This window comes from Geotrypetes seraphini, chromosome 9 (assembly GCF_902459505.1).
Source record: "Geotrypetes seraphini chromosome 9, aGeoSer1.1, whole genome shotgun sequence".
In the NCBI taxonomy this organism is placed as follows: domain Eukaryota; kingdom Metazoa; phylum Chordata; class Amphibia; order Gymnophiona; family Dermophiidae; genus Geotrypetes; species Geotrypetes seraphini.
The window spans coordinates 13,591,954-13,610,387 of NC_047092.1; the positions used below are offsets into that span (position 1 = coordinate 13,591,954).

General features: G+C 40.3%; 1 protein-coding gene across 4 annotated transcripts in view; it reads right to left on the minus strand.

Annotated features, from left to right (window-relative positions):
* The window catches only part of CHCHD3 (coiled-coil-helix-coiled-coil-helix domain containing 3), a 319,905-nt gene that overhangs the window by 76,355 nt on the left and 225,116 nt on the right, over nt 1–18,434 (minus strand). For all 4 annotated transcript variants that reach the window (XM_033959561.1, XM_033959564.1, XM_033959562.1 and 1 more), the window contains one exon: nt 6,187–6,257. In XM_033959561.1, coding sequence (XP_033815452.1) covers nt 6,187–6,257 — 71 coding nt within the window. The remainder of the gene's footprint in view (nt 1–6,186; nt 6,258–18,434) is intronic.

The window sequence follows — 18,434 nt, forward strand, 5'->3', positions numbered from 1 at the left end:
AATGTGTATTGGTAACTTCTGAGCAAAAATACCTAATTAGGACTGCAGCATTGCAGTCGTATACTGATGATATTCCAACAATCTTACTGGGGACCATGTTTTTGCAAAAAATTTCTGCAATAAAGAATAAGGTATATAATGACCAATGTTTTATAAGCCCTATTTACAATTTACAGTACATGTGTAAATACTGACATTTTCATGTGTATAACCGAATTTCAAAAGACAAGTATTTATACGTGTAAATCTGTACTACATGTAGACTATAAGGGGAGATTGGTTTTGGTGTAATTAAATCTGTATATGTTTATCACGATTTATAAACATCAGGATTTAGAGCTGCTCCTTTGCATGGGTAGGTTTGAAGAAACTGCTCATTTGGGCCAGAGCTTGACAGGAGGGATTAAGGGAATGTTCACACTCAAAACAACAAAAAAATAAGAACTGCAGCCTCTTTGTAAAATTTGCCAAGTTACTCTGCATATGAAGGCAAATGCATGCGTACTCCTGCATGTTTTTATTTTAAGAAACGGCTCGACATCGGTATGTCCTTTTCTAAAATATTACCAGAACTGTATTTGTCCCTACCTGTGTTTGGTTGAAATAACCATATGGACAGGATACCAGCCCCCTAAACTTCCATATAATCCTCAGTTCCTTATTCTATTTCTAGGAAGATCAGAGAAAGAAATCCACACAAAAGTGTAGGTAATAGTCAAAGCTTTGAGAAGCGTTTCTGCATCCCCAAAATAATGGGATGTCAGAAAGACTTACCCAATACAGGTGACTGGTCATTTTATTAACATCATTAATTAATTCATTATTAAACATACATAGTTGATGCATCGTCCAATTACAATCTATTTACAAATTGCAACATTCTATTGGTTACTTTGTTCCTTAGCAACAATGATTTAACTCTGTCACCCATAGAAGGAAGTGGACTGAGGTCACACTGACCCTTGCTCGCTATTGCAAATATCTTATTTATAGAAACAATCACATGATTTTCTGTAACTACCAGCTCATCAATATTGGCCCTAACTATGTAGTGGAAGAAAACTATGTTCTCATACACAGATGTGTTATTCTCTCTAAACAACTACTGGAAGAAAAATATGTTTTCCAGAAACTCTTTCATTTGCTAAACAATACATTTCTGCAACCACATGGTATAATCAAATGACCTCCCCCAACAAATATATCAGTGTGACTTTTAGCTTATTTGCAGGGGCCTGCTTTGTTATGGCTCCAGCATCTTGTTAAATATTAAACCATAATATTTTGCTCTATGAAGGAAAAATACATACTCTGTGAATTCTGTTGTTTATACTTTGCTGTGTGTGAAGAATTTTTATTATTCAGCTATAATATTAGTGTCTTTCAGAGCCCTAACTAAAAGTATATCTAATGCATATTGGTTATGGGGGCCATATTAGTTATGCCCCCCCCCCTTATATTCTGCACAATACAATTCCCACCATCACCTTGATCTTCACATTCTAAGAATTTAGAAACAACTCAGTACATGAAACTAAATCTTGATAAAAGAAAACTTTTATGGATAGAAAAGTCTTCTACATCTGTTTTAATGTATTGCCAGAAATAAAGAACATAAGAATTGCCACACTGGGACAGACCAAAGGTCCTGTTTCCAACAGTGTTCAACCTTGGTCCCAAGTATCTAGCTAGATCTCAAGTAATAAAATAGATTTTATGCTGCTTATCCTAAAAATAAGCAGTGGTTTTCCCCAAGCAATCTCAATAATTTATTTATTCAATTTTCTATACTGTTCTCCCAGGGGAGCTCAGAACGATTTACATTAATTTATTCAGATACTCAAGCATTTTTCCTGTCTGTCCTAGTGGGCTCACAATCTGCCTAATGTACCTGGGGACTTCCCTTTTAGGAATTTACCCAAACCATTTTTAAACCCTGCTGATTTCACCACATTCTCTGGAGATTTTCAGAGTTTAATTACACATTGTGTGAATAAATATTTTCTCCAATTTGTTTTAAATCTACTACTTAGAAGCTTCATCATATGCCCCCCTAGTCTTAGTATTTTTGGAAAGAGTAAACAAACGATTCACAGCTACCACTTTCTACTCCACTCAGTATTTTATAGACCGCTGGGGCTATCAAGAAATGATGGGCCCCAGGTGTCTCATATGCTAGGTACGCCACTGGTTAGGAGTCACTGCCCAGGAAAAGAATCTAGGTGTCATTGTTGAGGATATGTTAAAACCTCAGCTTAATGTGCAGCGGTGGCTAAGAAAGCAAATAAAATGTTATGAATTATCAGGAAAGGAATGGAAAACAAAGATGAAAATTTTATAATGCCCTTGTATCGCTGTATGGTACAGTTGCACCTCAAATATTGTGTGCAATTCTGGTCACATATCTCAAAAAATATATAGTGGAATTAGAAAAGGTACAGAAAAGGGCAACGAAAATGATAAAAGGGATGGGACAACTTCCCTATGAAGAAAAGCTAAAGCAGCTAGGGCTCTTCAGCTTGGAGAAGAGATGGCTCAGGGGTGATATGATAGGTCTATAAAATACTGAATGGAGTGGAAAGGGTGATAAAATGGAGAGACTAATCCTCCCGTATGACTTTGAGGACCCAGGTGTCTGTGGTGAAGAGAGTCCAGCACTGATGATACAACAGAAGTCAGCCTCTGATGGGTTGAGGAGGAGGCTGAGATGGGGGTATTTTGGCTATGCTCTCTAAAAGCACATCAAAAAGACTGAGTTAGTTTCTAAGGAGCCGATGTCTGAGGCTCTGAGGTTTCTGCCTCTTTTATGGTGGAGGTTTGGAGGAGAAGGATGTTGCTGGATAACGCCTCTTCTATGAAAAAGAAGTAGGTCTTTGAGAAGGCTTGGATGATTGACCCTTAGCCTCAGATCCAGTTAAAGTGGTCCAACTATGTTCATACTGGGTAAGTCTTTGAGTTGCATTCTCAGCCTTGTCTCTGAAGAGTTATTTACCAAGACAAGACAAGACATGTTTGCCAAATGATCTTGAACATTTATGTCCATATCTGAGACTCTCAACCATGCAAGATGTCTCATAGCAATAGACATTGCCAATGCTCTGGATGTTACATCAAATGCCGATCTTACCATAAACTTTAGCATTTGAAGTAGAGCATGAGTAGTCTCCTGAAACTCTGGCAGGCAGTCAAATAGAAACATGATGGCAGATAAAGACCAAATGGCTCATCCACTCTGCCCATCTGCAGTAACCATTATCTCTTCCTCTAAGAAATCCCACATGTCTATCTCACACTTTCTTGAATTCAGACACAGTCCCTGTCTCCACCATAACATGAAGACAGACTTGGCGAAGCTTGAAGAATGGCAGCTAAAATTTAATGCTAAGAAATGCAAGAGCATGCATTTGGGCTGCAAAAATCCAAGGGAATGGTACAGTTTAGGGAGTGAAAAACTTATGTGCACGACAGAAGATCGGGACTTGGGTGTGATTGTATGTGATGATCTTAAAATAGCCAAACAAGTTGAAAAGGTGACGGCGAAAGCTAGAAGGATGCTAGGGTGCATAGGGAGAGGTACAGGCAGTAGGGAAAAAAGAGGTATTGATGCCCCTGTATAAGACTTTAATGGACCTAATTTAGAATATTCTGTACAATTCTGGAGGCCGCACCTTCAAAAAGACTTAAAGATCTCAATCTGTATACTTCGGAGGAAAGGAGGAAGAGGGGAGATATGAAAGAGATGTTTAAATACCTACGTGATGTAAATGCGAATGAGGCGAGTCTCTTTCATTTGAAAGGAAGTGCTGGAATGAAAGGACATAGGATGAAGTTAAGAGGTGATAGGCTCAGGAGTAATCTAAGGAAATACTTTTTTATAGAAAGGATAGTAGATGTGTAGAACAGTCTCACAGAAGAGTTGGTGGAGACAGAGACTGTCTGAATTCAAGAAAGTGTGGGTTAGGCATGTGAGATCTCTTAGAGAGCGGAAGAGATAATGGTTACTGCGGATGGGCAGGATGGATGGGCCATTTGGCCTTTATCTGCCATCATGTTTCTATGTTTCTTTGGTTCAAATAAGCCTCATAGAACAGAATTAGATTGATTCTTCATCCATGAGAAAGGGAATTAGCTTAATCACTGTGACTAAGTGGGATCTATTTAACTTATTATGGTACTTAAAGAAATTTTTAGAAATGAGCTAACTTGGGTTTGCTATGACAAAGTGCATGAAGTCTTATGCAATTCACTTGTTTCTTATACCTAATTAATTTTTAATATTTTTATAATTATCTTTTCACAATCGATGTATTAAATATGTTGGGTAAATCAGTGAACCAAGCTCTTAATCTAATACATTGCATTTTTTAAGATGGCAGAATATGAAAAATGTATAAAGATGTGAAGATATTTGCAAGGTACTACATGTGTTTCACTTCATTTATTGTTTTTATAGCCTGTCATATCCATCAAAGAGTCCTTGATGGATCACAGAATAAACATTCATCAACTACATATATGCAATTAAAATCGTCACAGAAATACATTATAAAAATCCCAGGCATCTTACAACTCCAAGCCATATCAAAAGACTGCACAAAAACCCCTCATGCTTGCAGATATTTTCTAAAGGCTCCTTCTACAAAGCCACGTTAGCGATTCCCGCACAGCAAGTACAATGAAACCCAGAGGAAATGAATGGGTTTTGTTGCAGTTGTGCAGAAATTGCTAGAAAAACAACATGATTCGGTTCTTAAAGAAATACACAGATCCAAAACAAATTTCCAGTGACTAAAAATGCAGTACATCTTGTGATGGGCAACCTGGCTAATGTCAAAGAAGGAATTACCAATTTTGTGGTGCAGCTCCCATTTGGAACATATAGAACCAACAGGCTCCATAGTCTACTCTCTACCAGCTAGCAACCTAAATATAATAGTGCAGATCTTAAATAATACTCATTGAACTGGAAGCTAGTGAAGGTCTTTCAGAAGCAGCATATCACATTAAAAATATTGCAACTTACAACTGGAATGACAAAATAACTCCAGTAGACTTTAGGAGATTTATTTTTATTTCATCCGCCTCCTACACAACCTCAACTACCACGATCCCATCTCCCCGGCACTCTATGCTGAACACTGGCTCCCAATTAGCCAACGCTGTACTTTCAAAGCCCTGGCAATTGCTCACAAGAGAATCTACTCCACCACCCCCTCCTACATAAAATCCAAGCTTCCCATCTACAACCCCACTCGCACCCTCCGCTCAAAGTCAGAGATACGCCTATGCACCCCCCCCGGAAGATCCCTGCTCACAGAAACTGCCCACAAACGATCCTACAGCCACTTCATTCCACACCTCTGGAACCAACTCCCCCCCAACTTAGACAACAGAACTCATTATTAACATTCCGTAAATCGGTAAAGACCCTCCTCTTCAACTAAGATCTCCTCTGTCTTCTCCCCCCCTTAGGCCCCTCCCTCCACTCTCCTATCACCTTCCCGTATGACCCTCTCTTACTCTATCCACTAACAAATTGTACCTAAACGCTTTAACTTTCCTTAAACTAAACTACTGTATTTCCCCCCTCTCTCTTTCTGCTTACTCTCCCTATATTTAATTCTCTCCAAAAACTATAAATCCAATCACTAAACCTGTTGTACTACTTATATGTCTATTTACTCCCCACTGTGTATGTTCATTTGTAAACCGTTCTGAGCTATTGGGAGGACGGGATAAAAATCTAAATAAATAAATAAATAAATAAATAAATTTCCTCCTTTTTTGTATATTAGCCTTCTTTAAAACCTCCTCCACACCGATATATTAATGGAGCTGCACAGCAACTTCCTATCCAAATCACTTGACACTAGCAGGTGTCAAAAACACTTATCTCTGCAGTTCTTACATGAAACAAATACAAAACCAAATTCATGGTACTCCATCGATATAAGCAGTTTTATATTCCCTACTTCAGGATTCTTTTAACTTTTCCCTAGATAATGTGAAATTTCAATTTACAATGTAGATGATTCCTGTTGATAAAATCTTGTCCAAATCAGATTTCATCAGCTTGTCTGCACTATACTGTCCAATTTTAAATGATTCAATTTTCATATGTTATATAAGGCTATATAATTGCAAATCTTCCCTCCATTAATTACCCCAAAGCAAAACAGGTCTTACTTGAACTTGGTCTCCACATCATTAGCAGCTTTCTGATACTGTTCTGTAGTGAGTTTGTAGAACTGATCACTCTGAAAGACAGAAATAATACAATGTAGTTGGAATTAAAGAATTATAAATCTAATTCCTAAAAATGAGGAAGGATCACAAATACAATCTAAAGTACTCCCATTTTTTCAAATTTATTTTTCTTCAGGTTTCAACCATTTCCAATTGTTGTTGTGCAGCATATCTAAATCAAAATTTAACCTTTAAACAAAGAACAGGCTAAGAATATTCCCTATTTATAAGTTCCACTCCTACCCACAATCCCCTACACCCCTCTTTTTAGCACACATCTTCAAGCTCAGACACTGCATAACACTCAATTCTACTCTTTCAACAGTCTGGCCCAGTGCAATAGTATTTCTCCTTCTAATCTGTCATATTAATTTGCTAACACTTCCCAAAAGAAGCTACTCAACTTATTCTGGCAACTTAAATATGGTCCAGTTTACACAACACATGACTATCGGCAGCACCTCATATTGGTGGGCTTTTACAAAGCAATGCTGAGCCACCTATAGAAATAGGACCTGATTATTTCCAATATTTGGCCACTACTCTTTAAGAGTTTTTACAGTATACATGTTATTAAGTTAGCAGTTCCTTCATTGAGCCCTAGAATGAGCCAATTTAGCAGCAAGAACCCGTCTGCTTGTAACTCATCCCCAAATTTCTGGATCTATATGTTTGAAGGAGCCAATCTGCCTACAATTCCGCCAATACTTTGCACTACCACTCTTGCTAATCCTTCACAATTTCCTAGGGGTTTAGCACCACCAATGTAACATTGTATAACTATTCTCAACTAAATTGCTGTCTAACAGTATTTTAAGTAAACACGGCAGAGTGACATCCCCAACGGACAAAGCCAAGCAGCCTGGTTAGAGTCCTGCCAGCCCAACGTTGCTTCGGTTGAAGGTAGGGTTCACTCGTGGTCGGCAGGTAGGGAAGGATGAAGGGTCAGCAGGGGTTTGGCTGTGTGGAGAGGGAGGGAGGGGGGCGAGTTGAAGAGTTGCTGCCAGCGAATCCCAGGACTATGGCTTATTTTGGGGGTAGGGTTTATATTAAGACCTACCCCGAAAATGATGCTAGGTTTTATTTTCAAGGTAGGTCTTATTTTCAGGGAAACACGGTACTAGAAGATCTCTCTTCTTTAAATTCATATTCTTCTAGTATGTCTTCATATTCCAGGATTCATTCCTCCCCCACCCCCAATTTGTCTCAAAGACCTGAGGCCTTTTGTCTCACTGCCCAATTTTAGAGCTTCTGCCCACTTTCCAGGGCAAATCCCAACGAGAGTAGGACCTTACCACCTCTTGCTCTAGACATACCCATTGTTTGTACTCCCGTGCATTTCATTCTAAAAGTGCACTCAAGTGTGCAGTCTGATAGAACAGCTGAACGTTTGGTATGTACATCCTCCTTCGACTTGCACAGATTCTCTCTATGGATCCTGGGGCGTTTTCACTTCCAGATATACGAGGACACTATCATGTGTAGTTTTGGGAAAAAGTTCTTTGGGACTCCTAAATGCAAAGCCCTAAACAGGTAAATAAATTCTGGTAGCATCATCGTTTTCACTGCATTTGCTCTTCCTAATCAGGAAAGGTTTGGGCCCTCCCAATAATCTAGCTCCCTGTATTACTGCCAGGTAATATTTTTCATAGAGGTTTCTAGGTCTTAGCTATGTTAATCCCTAGATATCTAGTAAAGGTTTTGGACCACCTAAATCAGGGGTGTCCAATGTCGGTCCTCGAGGGCCGCAATCCAGTCGGGTTTTCAGGATTTCCCCAATGAATATGCATTGAAAGCAGTGCATGCAAATAGATCTCATGCATATTCATTGGGGAAATCCTGAAAACCCGACTGGATTGCGGCCCTCGAGGACCGACATTGGACACTCCTGACCTAAATAGAAACTGCTGCACCCATTATATATATATATATATATACGAGGGTCATTTCATAAATAATGCACACTATTTTTTTAAATTTACATGTTTTAGTTTTTTTTTTCAAGTATTTCTTTACAATCCTTCAATATAGTTTCCCTGCTTTGCAATGACTGAGTCCCATCGTCTGGGAAGCTTCATTAATAAATCCAAGACATCGTTTTTGTTTAGTTGCCAAATGGCTCGGGTAATGGCGGAAGAAAACTCTTCCAGAGATGCTAAACGATGTACACGCATAGGTTGTTTCAACTTTGGAAGAAGATCGAAGTCTGGTGGACTCATGTCTGGACTGTAGAAAGCATGAGGTAACACCTCCCAGCCATATTTGTGTAGTTTTTCAATGACAAAATTCCCTATGTGCGGGCGAGCACTGTCGTAAAGAATGAGTGGCCCAGCCAAGAGCAACTGATGTCAGGTTTTGTGCATTTTTCTGTGCATTTTTTGCAAAAAATCACGATAATACACTGCTTTGATGCTTCTTCCACATGGAACTTTGTGATGATGATGCCTTCATGATCATAAGCAAAAATCATCATTTGTTTGACTTTTGATTGAGCTCGTCAAAATTTTTTTGGTTGTGGAGAAGATAGAGCTCTACTTGGACTGTGATTTCAGCTCCGGCTCAAAGTCTCTGACCCATGTTTCATCAATAGCAACAATGCGATTCAAGAATGCCTGACCTCTAGCATTGAATCTTTGTTTTAGCACGGTTGCATTGTCCAGGCATCTCTGCTGCTGTTCAGCAGTCAAGACATTGGGGACCCATCGTGCAGAAATTTTTCTTTTTTAAATCATTGGTCAAAATTTGGTATACTGATGTCAGTGGAATCCCTGTGGTTTCAGAAAGTTCCTCGCATGTCGCACGACGATCTTGTTCAAGAGCATCAGCCACGAGTTTCACACATCGTTCATCGGTTGTTGATTTCAGCCCTCCTGGTCTTGCATCATCATCTATGCTCACATGACCACTCTGAAAACGAGTTGCCCACTAAGAAACTGTACAACAGCCCACTGTTAACTTACCACAAACTTCATGTAACGCACTGTGGATTTCTATCGAGTTTTTGCCACGTAGAGTTTCAATCTTAATGTATGACTTCTGAACATCAACAGACACAGTACCCGAGACACTTGCAGGCTCCATTTCCCACACTTGTCACAGCCATACTATGTACAGTACAGAGCTCCTAAGCACATGCCCTGCTGTTTCAAGCACTGAAGTGAAAGTGAAACAAGGTTTACTGCAATTGCATCATCCACTCCCCAATGTTGCCAACCTGTGCATTATTTATGAAATGACCCTTGTATATAGGCTGTGAAGAACCAAGGCTGCTACTAGGCAGACTTGCATAGTCTGTGTCCTGTATATGGCAATTCAATTTAGGATGGACTGGAAAAAGCTTCGATGAAAACTCTAGTAATTTGGAACATGAGGACAATGCTGGGCAGACGTTTACAGAATATGTCCTGCAAATGACAAGATGATTTAGATAGGCTAGAATGGGCTTCGACAGCAACTCCAGTAGTTGGAACCTAAGGGCAATGCCAGGTGGACTTCTATGGGCCATGAATTAATAATGAGCCTGACTGTTGGACAGACTGTTGTTTAAACAAGGTAAATTAAATTTAAATATAAATGAATAGCAAAGCTAATTTATCATTCACATGTGATCAAATTTACATTGATTATACCATTAGAGTTAGTGATAATATTCAAACCTCAAACAAACATTTCATGCCTTTCAGTTTAATACCAACTTTGTCCCTGGATATCCAGAACCACAGGTCTTTGACTAGGTGACTCTTAAAACCAGAGAGTGTTTCTCGGTCCCAAGTTCAATAAAATACAAAAGCAGGGTCTGAGGTAGAGGAAGAGTTTTCTAAGAGCAGGAATAGAATTTCAGATAGAAGCAGCTTTGAGATGTAGGCAGCTAGGTTTTCAGGTATGACCAGCTGGCTGATGGTTGCAGGTATGGAGTTGTTAATGTGTACTAGAAGCAGGAAAGGTTTGGGAGTCTGAAAGGAATTGGTATGCAAAGTACTGTAGTCAGTGGGGAAAAGTAGGAAAAAGAGAAAAAAGGGCAGCACAATACTGAATTTTACAATTTGTAGCAAATGCATGTGCAGGCTGTTTCAATAAATTCCGAAAAAGATTATTTTTACATACTTTGTCAAAGAAGCATTTCCCAAAAGCAGGGTCTGAGGTAGTGAAGTTTTCTAAGAGCAGGAATGGAATTTCAGATAGAAGCAGCTTTGAAATGTAGGCAGCTGGCTGATAGTTGCAGATATGTTTCGAAATAAGCACAATATTGTTATAAAAGCATCCTGCAATTCAAAAAATGAAAAATGTAGTAGCAAACTGCATCCTTAGAAAAGGGGGGGGGGGGAACCCTCTCATATAACTAATGGCAATATTTTATTGGAATGTAAGGGGGAGAGAGGGGAATAGGACCTGTATACCACCTTTTTTGTGATTACACATTTAAAGCAATTTACATATGTAAAGGGACTTATTTTGTACCCAGGGCAATGAAGGATTAAGTGACTTGTCCAGGGTCACAAGGAGCGGCGCTGGATTTGATCCCACAACTTCAGGGTGCTAAGACAGCAGCTTTAACATTAGGCCATGCCTTACCTCCAATATAGAAATATCAAATGCTACTAAGACATATTTTGGCCTTTTATCTCATTCATACGAGGTCTGACATTTCATCCAATCTAATTTTCTCTAACATTGCTGCTCTGGGTTTCTAAGTGAAAATGAAATCTGTTCACAGTAACAAGCATTTTGCATATTTGCATCTGTGACAAGTCATATCTAGGTTTCTCAGCGGCAGATAAAATCAATAGCTATACAAACTGACATCAGACGGACTCTGCTGCGAGAGTGGACAGGTCACCATTTGAGATGATGAATAGAGCTCTATCATACTACAGCTCCAATGATGCTAACATTTGCTATAATCTTATTTAGGTTGCAATTTATCTTTCTTCTGCCTGATCAATAAAGATGAACACAACAGTTGTAAGAATCAATAGTCATTTTTTATCATTTTCAGGCAGAGAAGGCACTGTTATGACACAAAGGCAATATTCAGAGTGAACTCATTTCACTTTTCTTTTAAATTGTGGCTGAGTGATCAGCTAAACTGCTGTGCAGTCTGAGGTTTAATCCAAATACAGGCCTCAGCTGTCATGCATCCATTTGTCATCTGAAAATGCTTTAGGAGTCTTCTCATGTTCTTCCCTAATATTTCATTATAAATGACATGTTTTCCCCTTGCATGAACACAAACTTATTTTCTACAATTTGAATGTTCAATCTATCTACATACAACTCTTTGTACGTGTATACTGAAATATAGATGTACATGTAAGTCTTGATGGGCTTGGTTCAATCTGTTTTATCAGAATTCTAATGAAATTTAATTGCCATCTGATAATGTGGCTCACATGTTTTTTTTTCTGTTACAGGCTTTGGGATGAGTATTCAGGGAAGTGATTTCTACATTCAATAACTACATATACCCTGCTATCTGAATGCATATTAAGGGCTTCTTTTTAGAACAGAATGCCTACATAAGAAGTACCGTATTTTTCGTTCCATAAGACACACTTTTTTTCCCCAAAAAAAGTGGATGGAAATAAGGGTGTGTCTTATGGAGTGAATACTGCCCCCCCCCCCACCCCGGTACCTTTTTTTAAAGTCCGTTGGAGCTTTCCATGCTCATACCTGTCTCCCTCACTGGACGGCTGTTCTTCTGTTTGGGCAGAGTGGCGCAGAAGGCAGGCGCGTGCTGTACGTGTTCCTGCCTAGTCCAGCGCCGCTCCCCGATTGGCTGCCGGCAGTTCTCACGAGTCAAAGGGTATGTGTGTGTGCCTGCCTACGGGGGAAGGGTGCCTGTGCTGCCTAGGCGGGGGGGGGGGGTGCCTACAGGTTTTTCGCTCTATAAGACCCTGTCCCAGCCTACCACTAGAGGGGGTACAGGAGAGGTCGATGGAATTTTTTTTTTCTTGGGTTTTCTTCCTCTACAGGTGGGCTCATCTTATGGTCGGGTGCGTCTTATAGATCGTAAAATATGATACATTTTATGAAGGCAAAATAGACATAGGGGACCTAATTCTAGAAAGTCCTCCTAAAGTTAAGTGCCTATATTGGCATGCCTAGCCAATGTAGGTGCTTAACAATTAATAGGTTTGATTGGTACAGATAATGGTCACTTAACACTTCATAAATGGTGATAACTGGATTTCATGAAAGTTAGGCACTAACTCGAAAAAAGTGTTTCTATAAAAAGTAGGGGCTAGATTCTGAATAGGTTGCCTGGTCTCAGCAGCCGCCTAAGTGACTGAGGCATGCCCAATCCCTCCTGCTGGAACCCCCAGAGCAACCCCTGGCAGGAGTGCCCAATTCTTCCTGCCAGAATCCCATCCCCGAAACACCCCACCAACCCAACCGCGATAGGCAGGAGAGATGCCTACTCCCTCCTTCCAGAACACCCACCCATTACCCTGAGGTTGTAAGTTCAAACCCTGCACTGTGCCTTGAGATCCTGAAAAAGTCACTCAATCCTCCATTGCCCCAGGTAGATAGTGAGCCCGCCAGGACAAATACGGAAAATGCTTGAGTACCTGATTATAAACCAATATAAACCAGTAGGCAGGATATAAATACCTAATAAAATAAATAAAAAATAAAGAATGTTTATAAATATCAATCATTGCAGAATTAAATAAGTAACTTCAGCAACAGCTGAATAAAGCTCTGCGATCTCAAAAAACTAAAAGTGTTTCCACAATCCTGGCCACTAGTGTAGGCACATACTTTCTGTGCACATATGAGGTTGTTATACACATTTTGACACAGCAGAAACACACCAAAATATTTTGTGTGCTCCAAATAACGTATTTAATTTAAAACATTTAGCTCAGTGATTTCACTACATAAGAATATTGGACACTTCATAAGCAGAGAAATATCTAATGGACAGTTAAAGGAAAACATCAAGTTACCTAATGCCAAAAACATTCTGAAGACAATTTTCAAAAGGCATTATTAACCTGATAAATGTGCCCTCCTTGGAATGACTGAAAATCTGCATGGGGTTCTAAAACATATGTTTTTAACCAGATTAAAAGACTGTATGTCTACATCAGGTGTGAAGTTGGGGGTGGGTGGTGAGAGAAAACAGCATATGTAGATTTGACATCCCAAAACTAGGTGTATTATTTTACCCCCTTCCCTTCTTTTTAGTCACCTATACAAACCAAAGGCGGAAAATAATACTACAAAATACATGTGGTAAAGGTATGTATCTATGTTCTTTGCACCTACTTGGGCTACTGAATATTGTCCCATTCGTTTTCAACACTAGCCTTCAGCACACACTTTCAATATCGTCTTACACTTCAGAGAGGCCACTGACACTGGAAATAATGTTTTCAGTTTTTGCGAGGTCAGGAAAAGCAATCATGTCTTTAATAATGTAATGCCCCCGGTACATGGTGCTGGATTAAACATGATTTGTTGCAGTCAAAATGCAAACATCTGTTCTGTATTGTGAGGCTAGATTCTAAAAACCTTTCTCCACCTCAAACTATAATATTACTCTGATATGATAAAACAGAAATTATAGTAACAGCCAGCCTGACAAATTATATCGATCTGCATGCAGTGCTGCAGTGACCTTTGCTTATCTTCTCTACAGAGGTAACACCAGGTTAGAAAGCAATTGAACCACGGTAAAGCCTGTTATATGCGTGTCTCACAACATACAGAGATACGATATTTTATAAGTAAAGATAGAGAGTTGTGGATACCTAATATAATTTTATTATCCAATGCATCTTGCAATAGAGGGAAAATAGAACAGTAGTTAGAATACTTTACAAGGAGTCATTAATCAGCTATATATATATATATATATATATATATACTCTCTTCTGTAACCGATTTTTCTTTTTGACCATGGGTAGAACATTTTGGGGGCTATGCTCAATAACAGCATTTCACAGACTCCGCAAAGAATTTTTTGGGACGCCCACTAAAATGTAGCATTCACAGTACATTAACATCTTTATAGTTTAAAATCTTTCTTTTGGCTAAGTCTTAATATAATAACAATGTAATTTATAGCTAAAGAGACATTTGATCAAGAAACTGTTTATTTTACTTTTGTGATTATGATAAACATACCGAGGGCCTCAAAATAGTACCTGGTGGGCCGCATGTTGCCCCCGGGTCGCGAGTTTGAGATCACAGGTTTACATCATAGTATTCCCCTGTAACATGGTCTATGTGGGGGTGTACTAAACGACACATTCACATCCGTTTGAATAAACACAAGTCCCGCATACTTACAGGTTCCTTGCAGGCCCCATTAGTTCAACATTGGGCAGAAAAGCAGCATACCATAACCCAGATACGTTGGAGGGTGATAGACAGCATACAAGGAGGGAGGGAATTGGGAAAAAAAGCTTAACTATTTAGAACAGGATGGATATATTATCTGAATACCGTACAACCGAAGGGATTAAATTTAGAACTGGAATGATCCACTTTGCTTTGAAAGGCTGGGGATGTACTTTAATTTATTGGTCATTCTACAGTTAATCTTAAGTAAAGTTATGTGTTCCTACTCGGCTCCAGCGGGGCTGATGACATGATTACCACATCATCACCAGCTGGCCCGATGCAGGATATTTAAGTTGCAAAAAAATATGCCACCACCATCTTTGGATGATGGCTGTGGTTTAAGACAGCTGCTGTAAGCATAAGGATTTTAAAACTCGAACTTAAATTATTGATAAGCTAAATTATTGTAAGGTAATTCACATGTTATAGGGTGCTTAGCACAGGGATATGGGAAAATAAAATTATGATATTTCATTACAGGTAAAATATATTGGCCTAACATCCCTGAGCCCCGACCACACAGCAAAAAGGGTTCGATGAAGAGCTGGACTTGAAAGTTTATTGAGTCCTTGGTGGTGCCGCTGAGAACCGTATGAGAGTTATACTGAGAAACGTATCTCTTGGAAACTGGATGTCCCAACTTGTTTGGATCGAAGGAGACAAAAGGTTGAGAAGATCTTTGTGGCTTAGTCCTTTGCAGTCCAGAGTATGAAGAGCAGTTTCTCCAGGGTGAGAATGAGACTTTGGAAAAAAAACACTGGAAGTACAATGGATTGATTGAGATGAAATTCTGAAACAACTTTTGGTAAGAATTTAGGATGAGTACGGAGGACCACCTTGTTGTGATGGAATATGTGAAAGGTGGGTCCGCTACTAAAGCTTGTAGCTCACTGACTCTGCGAGCAGATGTGAGAGCAATGAAAAAGACCACTTTCCAAGTGAGATATTTGAGATGAGCCGAAGACATTGGTTCAAATGGAGGCTTCATCAATTGAGCAAGAACAACATTGAGATCCCAACCCACTGGAGGTGGTTTCCCTTCTAGTGGCTGATGGAAAGCAGCAATTGCACTGAGATGGACTCTAGTGGATTTTGATTTGAGGCCTGATTGAGATAAATGAAACAGGTAATCCAGAACTGAAGACAAGGAGGTAGATCTTGGCTCCTTGTGATGAAGAGCATACCAAGCAGAAAACTTAGTCCATTTATGGTTGTAACATTGTCTAGTGGTAGGCTTCCTAGAAGCCTCTAAAATGTCCTGAACAGATTGAGAAAACTGTAGATCAGCAGTTAAGTTGAAAGGTACCAAGCTGTCAGGTGCAGAGACTGCAGGTTGGGATGAAGTAGAGAACCCTGACTCTGTGTAAGCAGAGATGGAAAAACTGATAGAAGTAGTGTCTACCTGCTGCTGAGTTGAAATAGAAGGGAGAACCAAGGTTGTCTGAGCCACCGAGGAGCTATGAGAATCATGGTGGCATGTTCGTGTTTGAGTTTGACAAGTGTCTTGAGAATTAGAGGGAATGGAGGAAAGGTATACAGGAATGTGCTCATCCATTCCAGAAGAAAAGCATCTGCCTCCAGGTGTTGAGGAGAGTAAATCCTGGAGCAAAACTGAGGCAGTTTGTTGTTGTGGGGAGACACAAAAAAATCTATTTGAGGAATTCCCCACTGAGAAAAAATGTTATGGAGAGATGACAAATTGAGTGTCCATTCATGAGGCTGTAGAAGACGACTCAATTTGTCTGCCAGGCAGTTTTTCTCTCCTTGAATGTAGACTGCTTTCAGGAAAACATTGTGAAGAATTGCCCAATTCCTGGCAAAGAGGGAGAGATCCTGTTCCTCCCTGCTTGTTGACATAGTACATGGCGACATGATTGTCTGTACGAATGAGGACTACTTGATTGTAAATAAGATGTTGAAAAGTTTTGAGAGCATTGAACATCGCTCTAAGTTCCAACAGATTTATGTGGTTCCGACGATCTGTGCTGGACCAATGCCCTTAAGTACGGAGACCATCGAGGTGAGCCCCCCAAGCATAAGTTGAGGAATCTGTAGCGAGGACCTTCTGATGAGGGGGCGTTTGAAACAGTAAATCTCTGGAGAGATTGGAAGAGAGCATCCACCAGTGGAGAGACTGTCTCAACGAAGGATTCACTGTAATGTGCTGAGAGAATAGGTCAAAAGCTTGTGCCCACTGAGATGCCAGGGTACACTGAGGAATTATGAGGTGAAGTCTGGCAAAAGGAGTCACGTGAACAGTAGAGGCCTTGTGACCTAGGAGAACCACCCTGTATCTCGCTGAGAGTGAAGAAAGGGATGACACTTTGAGGCAAAGTTGAATAAGAGCATCCTGACATTGTTGAGGGAGGAATGCTCCGAGTTGCACAGTGTCCAGTACAGCTCTGATGAACTGTAGAGTTTGAGAGGGTTGTAGCTGGGATTTTGGAAAGTTTATTTTGAACCCCAAATGTTGGAGGAACCAAATAGTCCGTAGGATCGCTACAATAACCTTCTGAGATGTTGTTTGATGAGCCAGTCATCCAAGTATGGGAAGACCTGGAGACCACCTGCTGCCACCACTACCAGGAACTTGGTGAAAACTCTGGGAGATGTCAATACTCTGTACTGAAAATGATGATTTCCCACCCGAAATCTGAGAAACTTGTATGAGGCTGGATGAATGGGGATGTGAGTGTAAGCCTCTTTGAGATCCAGAGAGCATAACCAATCGTTGTGATCCAGAAGGGGATACAATGATGCTAGAGACAGCATCTGAAATTTTTCTCTGACAAGGAATTTGTTAAGAGCTCTGAGATCCAGAATAGGTCACAGATCCCCCGTCTTCTTCGGGACAATGAAGTAACGAAAGTAAAACCCCATGCTCTGCCGTTCCAGAGGAACTTCCTCGATGGCATGGAGACGGAGCAGAGCTTGAGCTTCCTGAAAAAGGATGGTCTGGGACGGATTGGAAGGATACTCTCTTGGGGGAAGATCTGGGGGAATCTGAAGGAAGTGAAGACAGTAACCTTCCCTGATGGTGAGGACCCAGAGGTTGGATGTAATGAGCTCCCATCTTTGATAAAAATGATGGAGATGACTTCCTATGGGAAAAAGAGAGGACAGAGGCAGAACAATTGAGGTTATGCTGTGTTAGTTGGTCAAAAAGACTGAGAAACCTTAGATGCAGCAGGAGTTTGAGGTTTACGCTGCTACCATTGCTGCTGTTTGGGCTGCTGTTTCTTAGGAGGCGGCCTTGAATAAGGTGCTGTCCTCTGAGGATAATGCCTCTGGTAAGATGGAGGAGGCCTGTAACCCTTAGCGGTGGAAGGCTTCAGTTTTGGCCTGATGATGGAGGCAAATGACTTCTCATGCTCAGATAAGTGCTTGGGTAGCTGCCTCAATAGAGTCATCGAACAACTCATTGCCCTGGCATGGGATGTTGGCCAGTCGATCTTGTAGATTTGGGTCCATATCTACGCTGCGGAGCCAGGCTAGTCAGCACATCGCCACCGAGAAAGCAGTGACCCTGGAGGACATCTCAAACGTATCGCATGCAGCCTGGACCATATGCATACGAAGTTGGCCTAGAGTGGAATGCATATGTTGAAACTCTGGCAGGCGATATTCTGGGAGGTACTTGAAAAAAGTGAGCATGGCATTGACCCAATACTTGAGATAGGATGTAAAGACAAAGTTGTAATTCAAAATTTGATTTGTCATCATAGAATTTTGATACAGCCTATGGCCAAACTTGTCCACAGTTCTTCCCTCTCGGCCAGATGGGACTGTGGCATAGACCTTGGCCAGATTGGTTTTTTTCAACGAGGACTCAACTA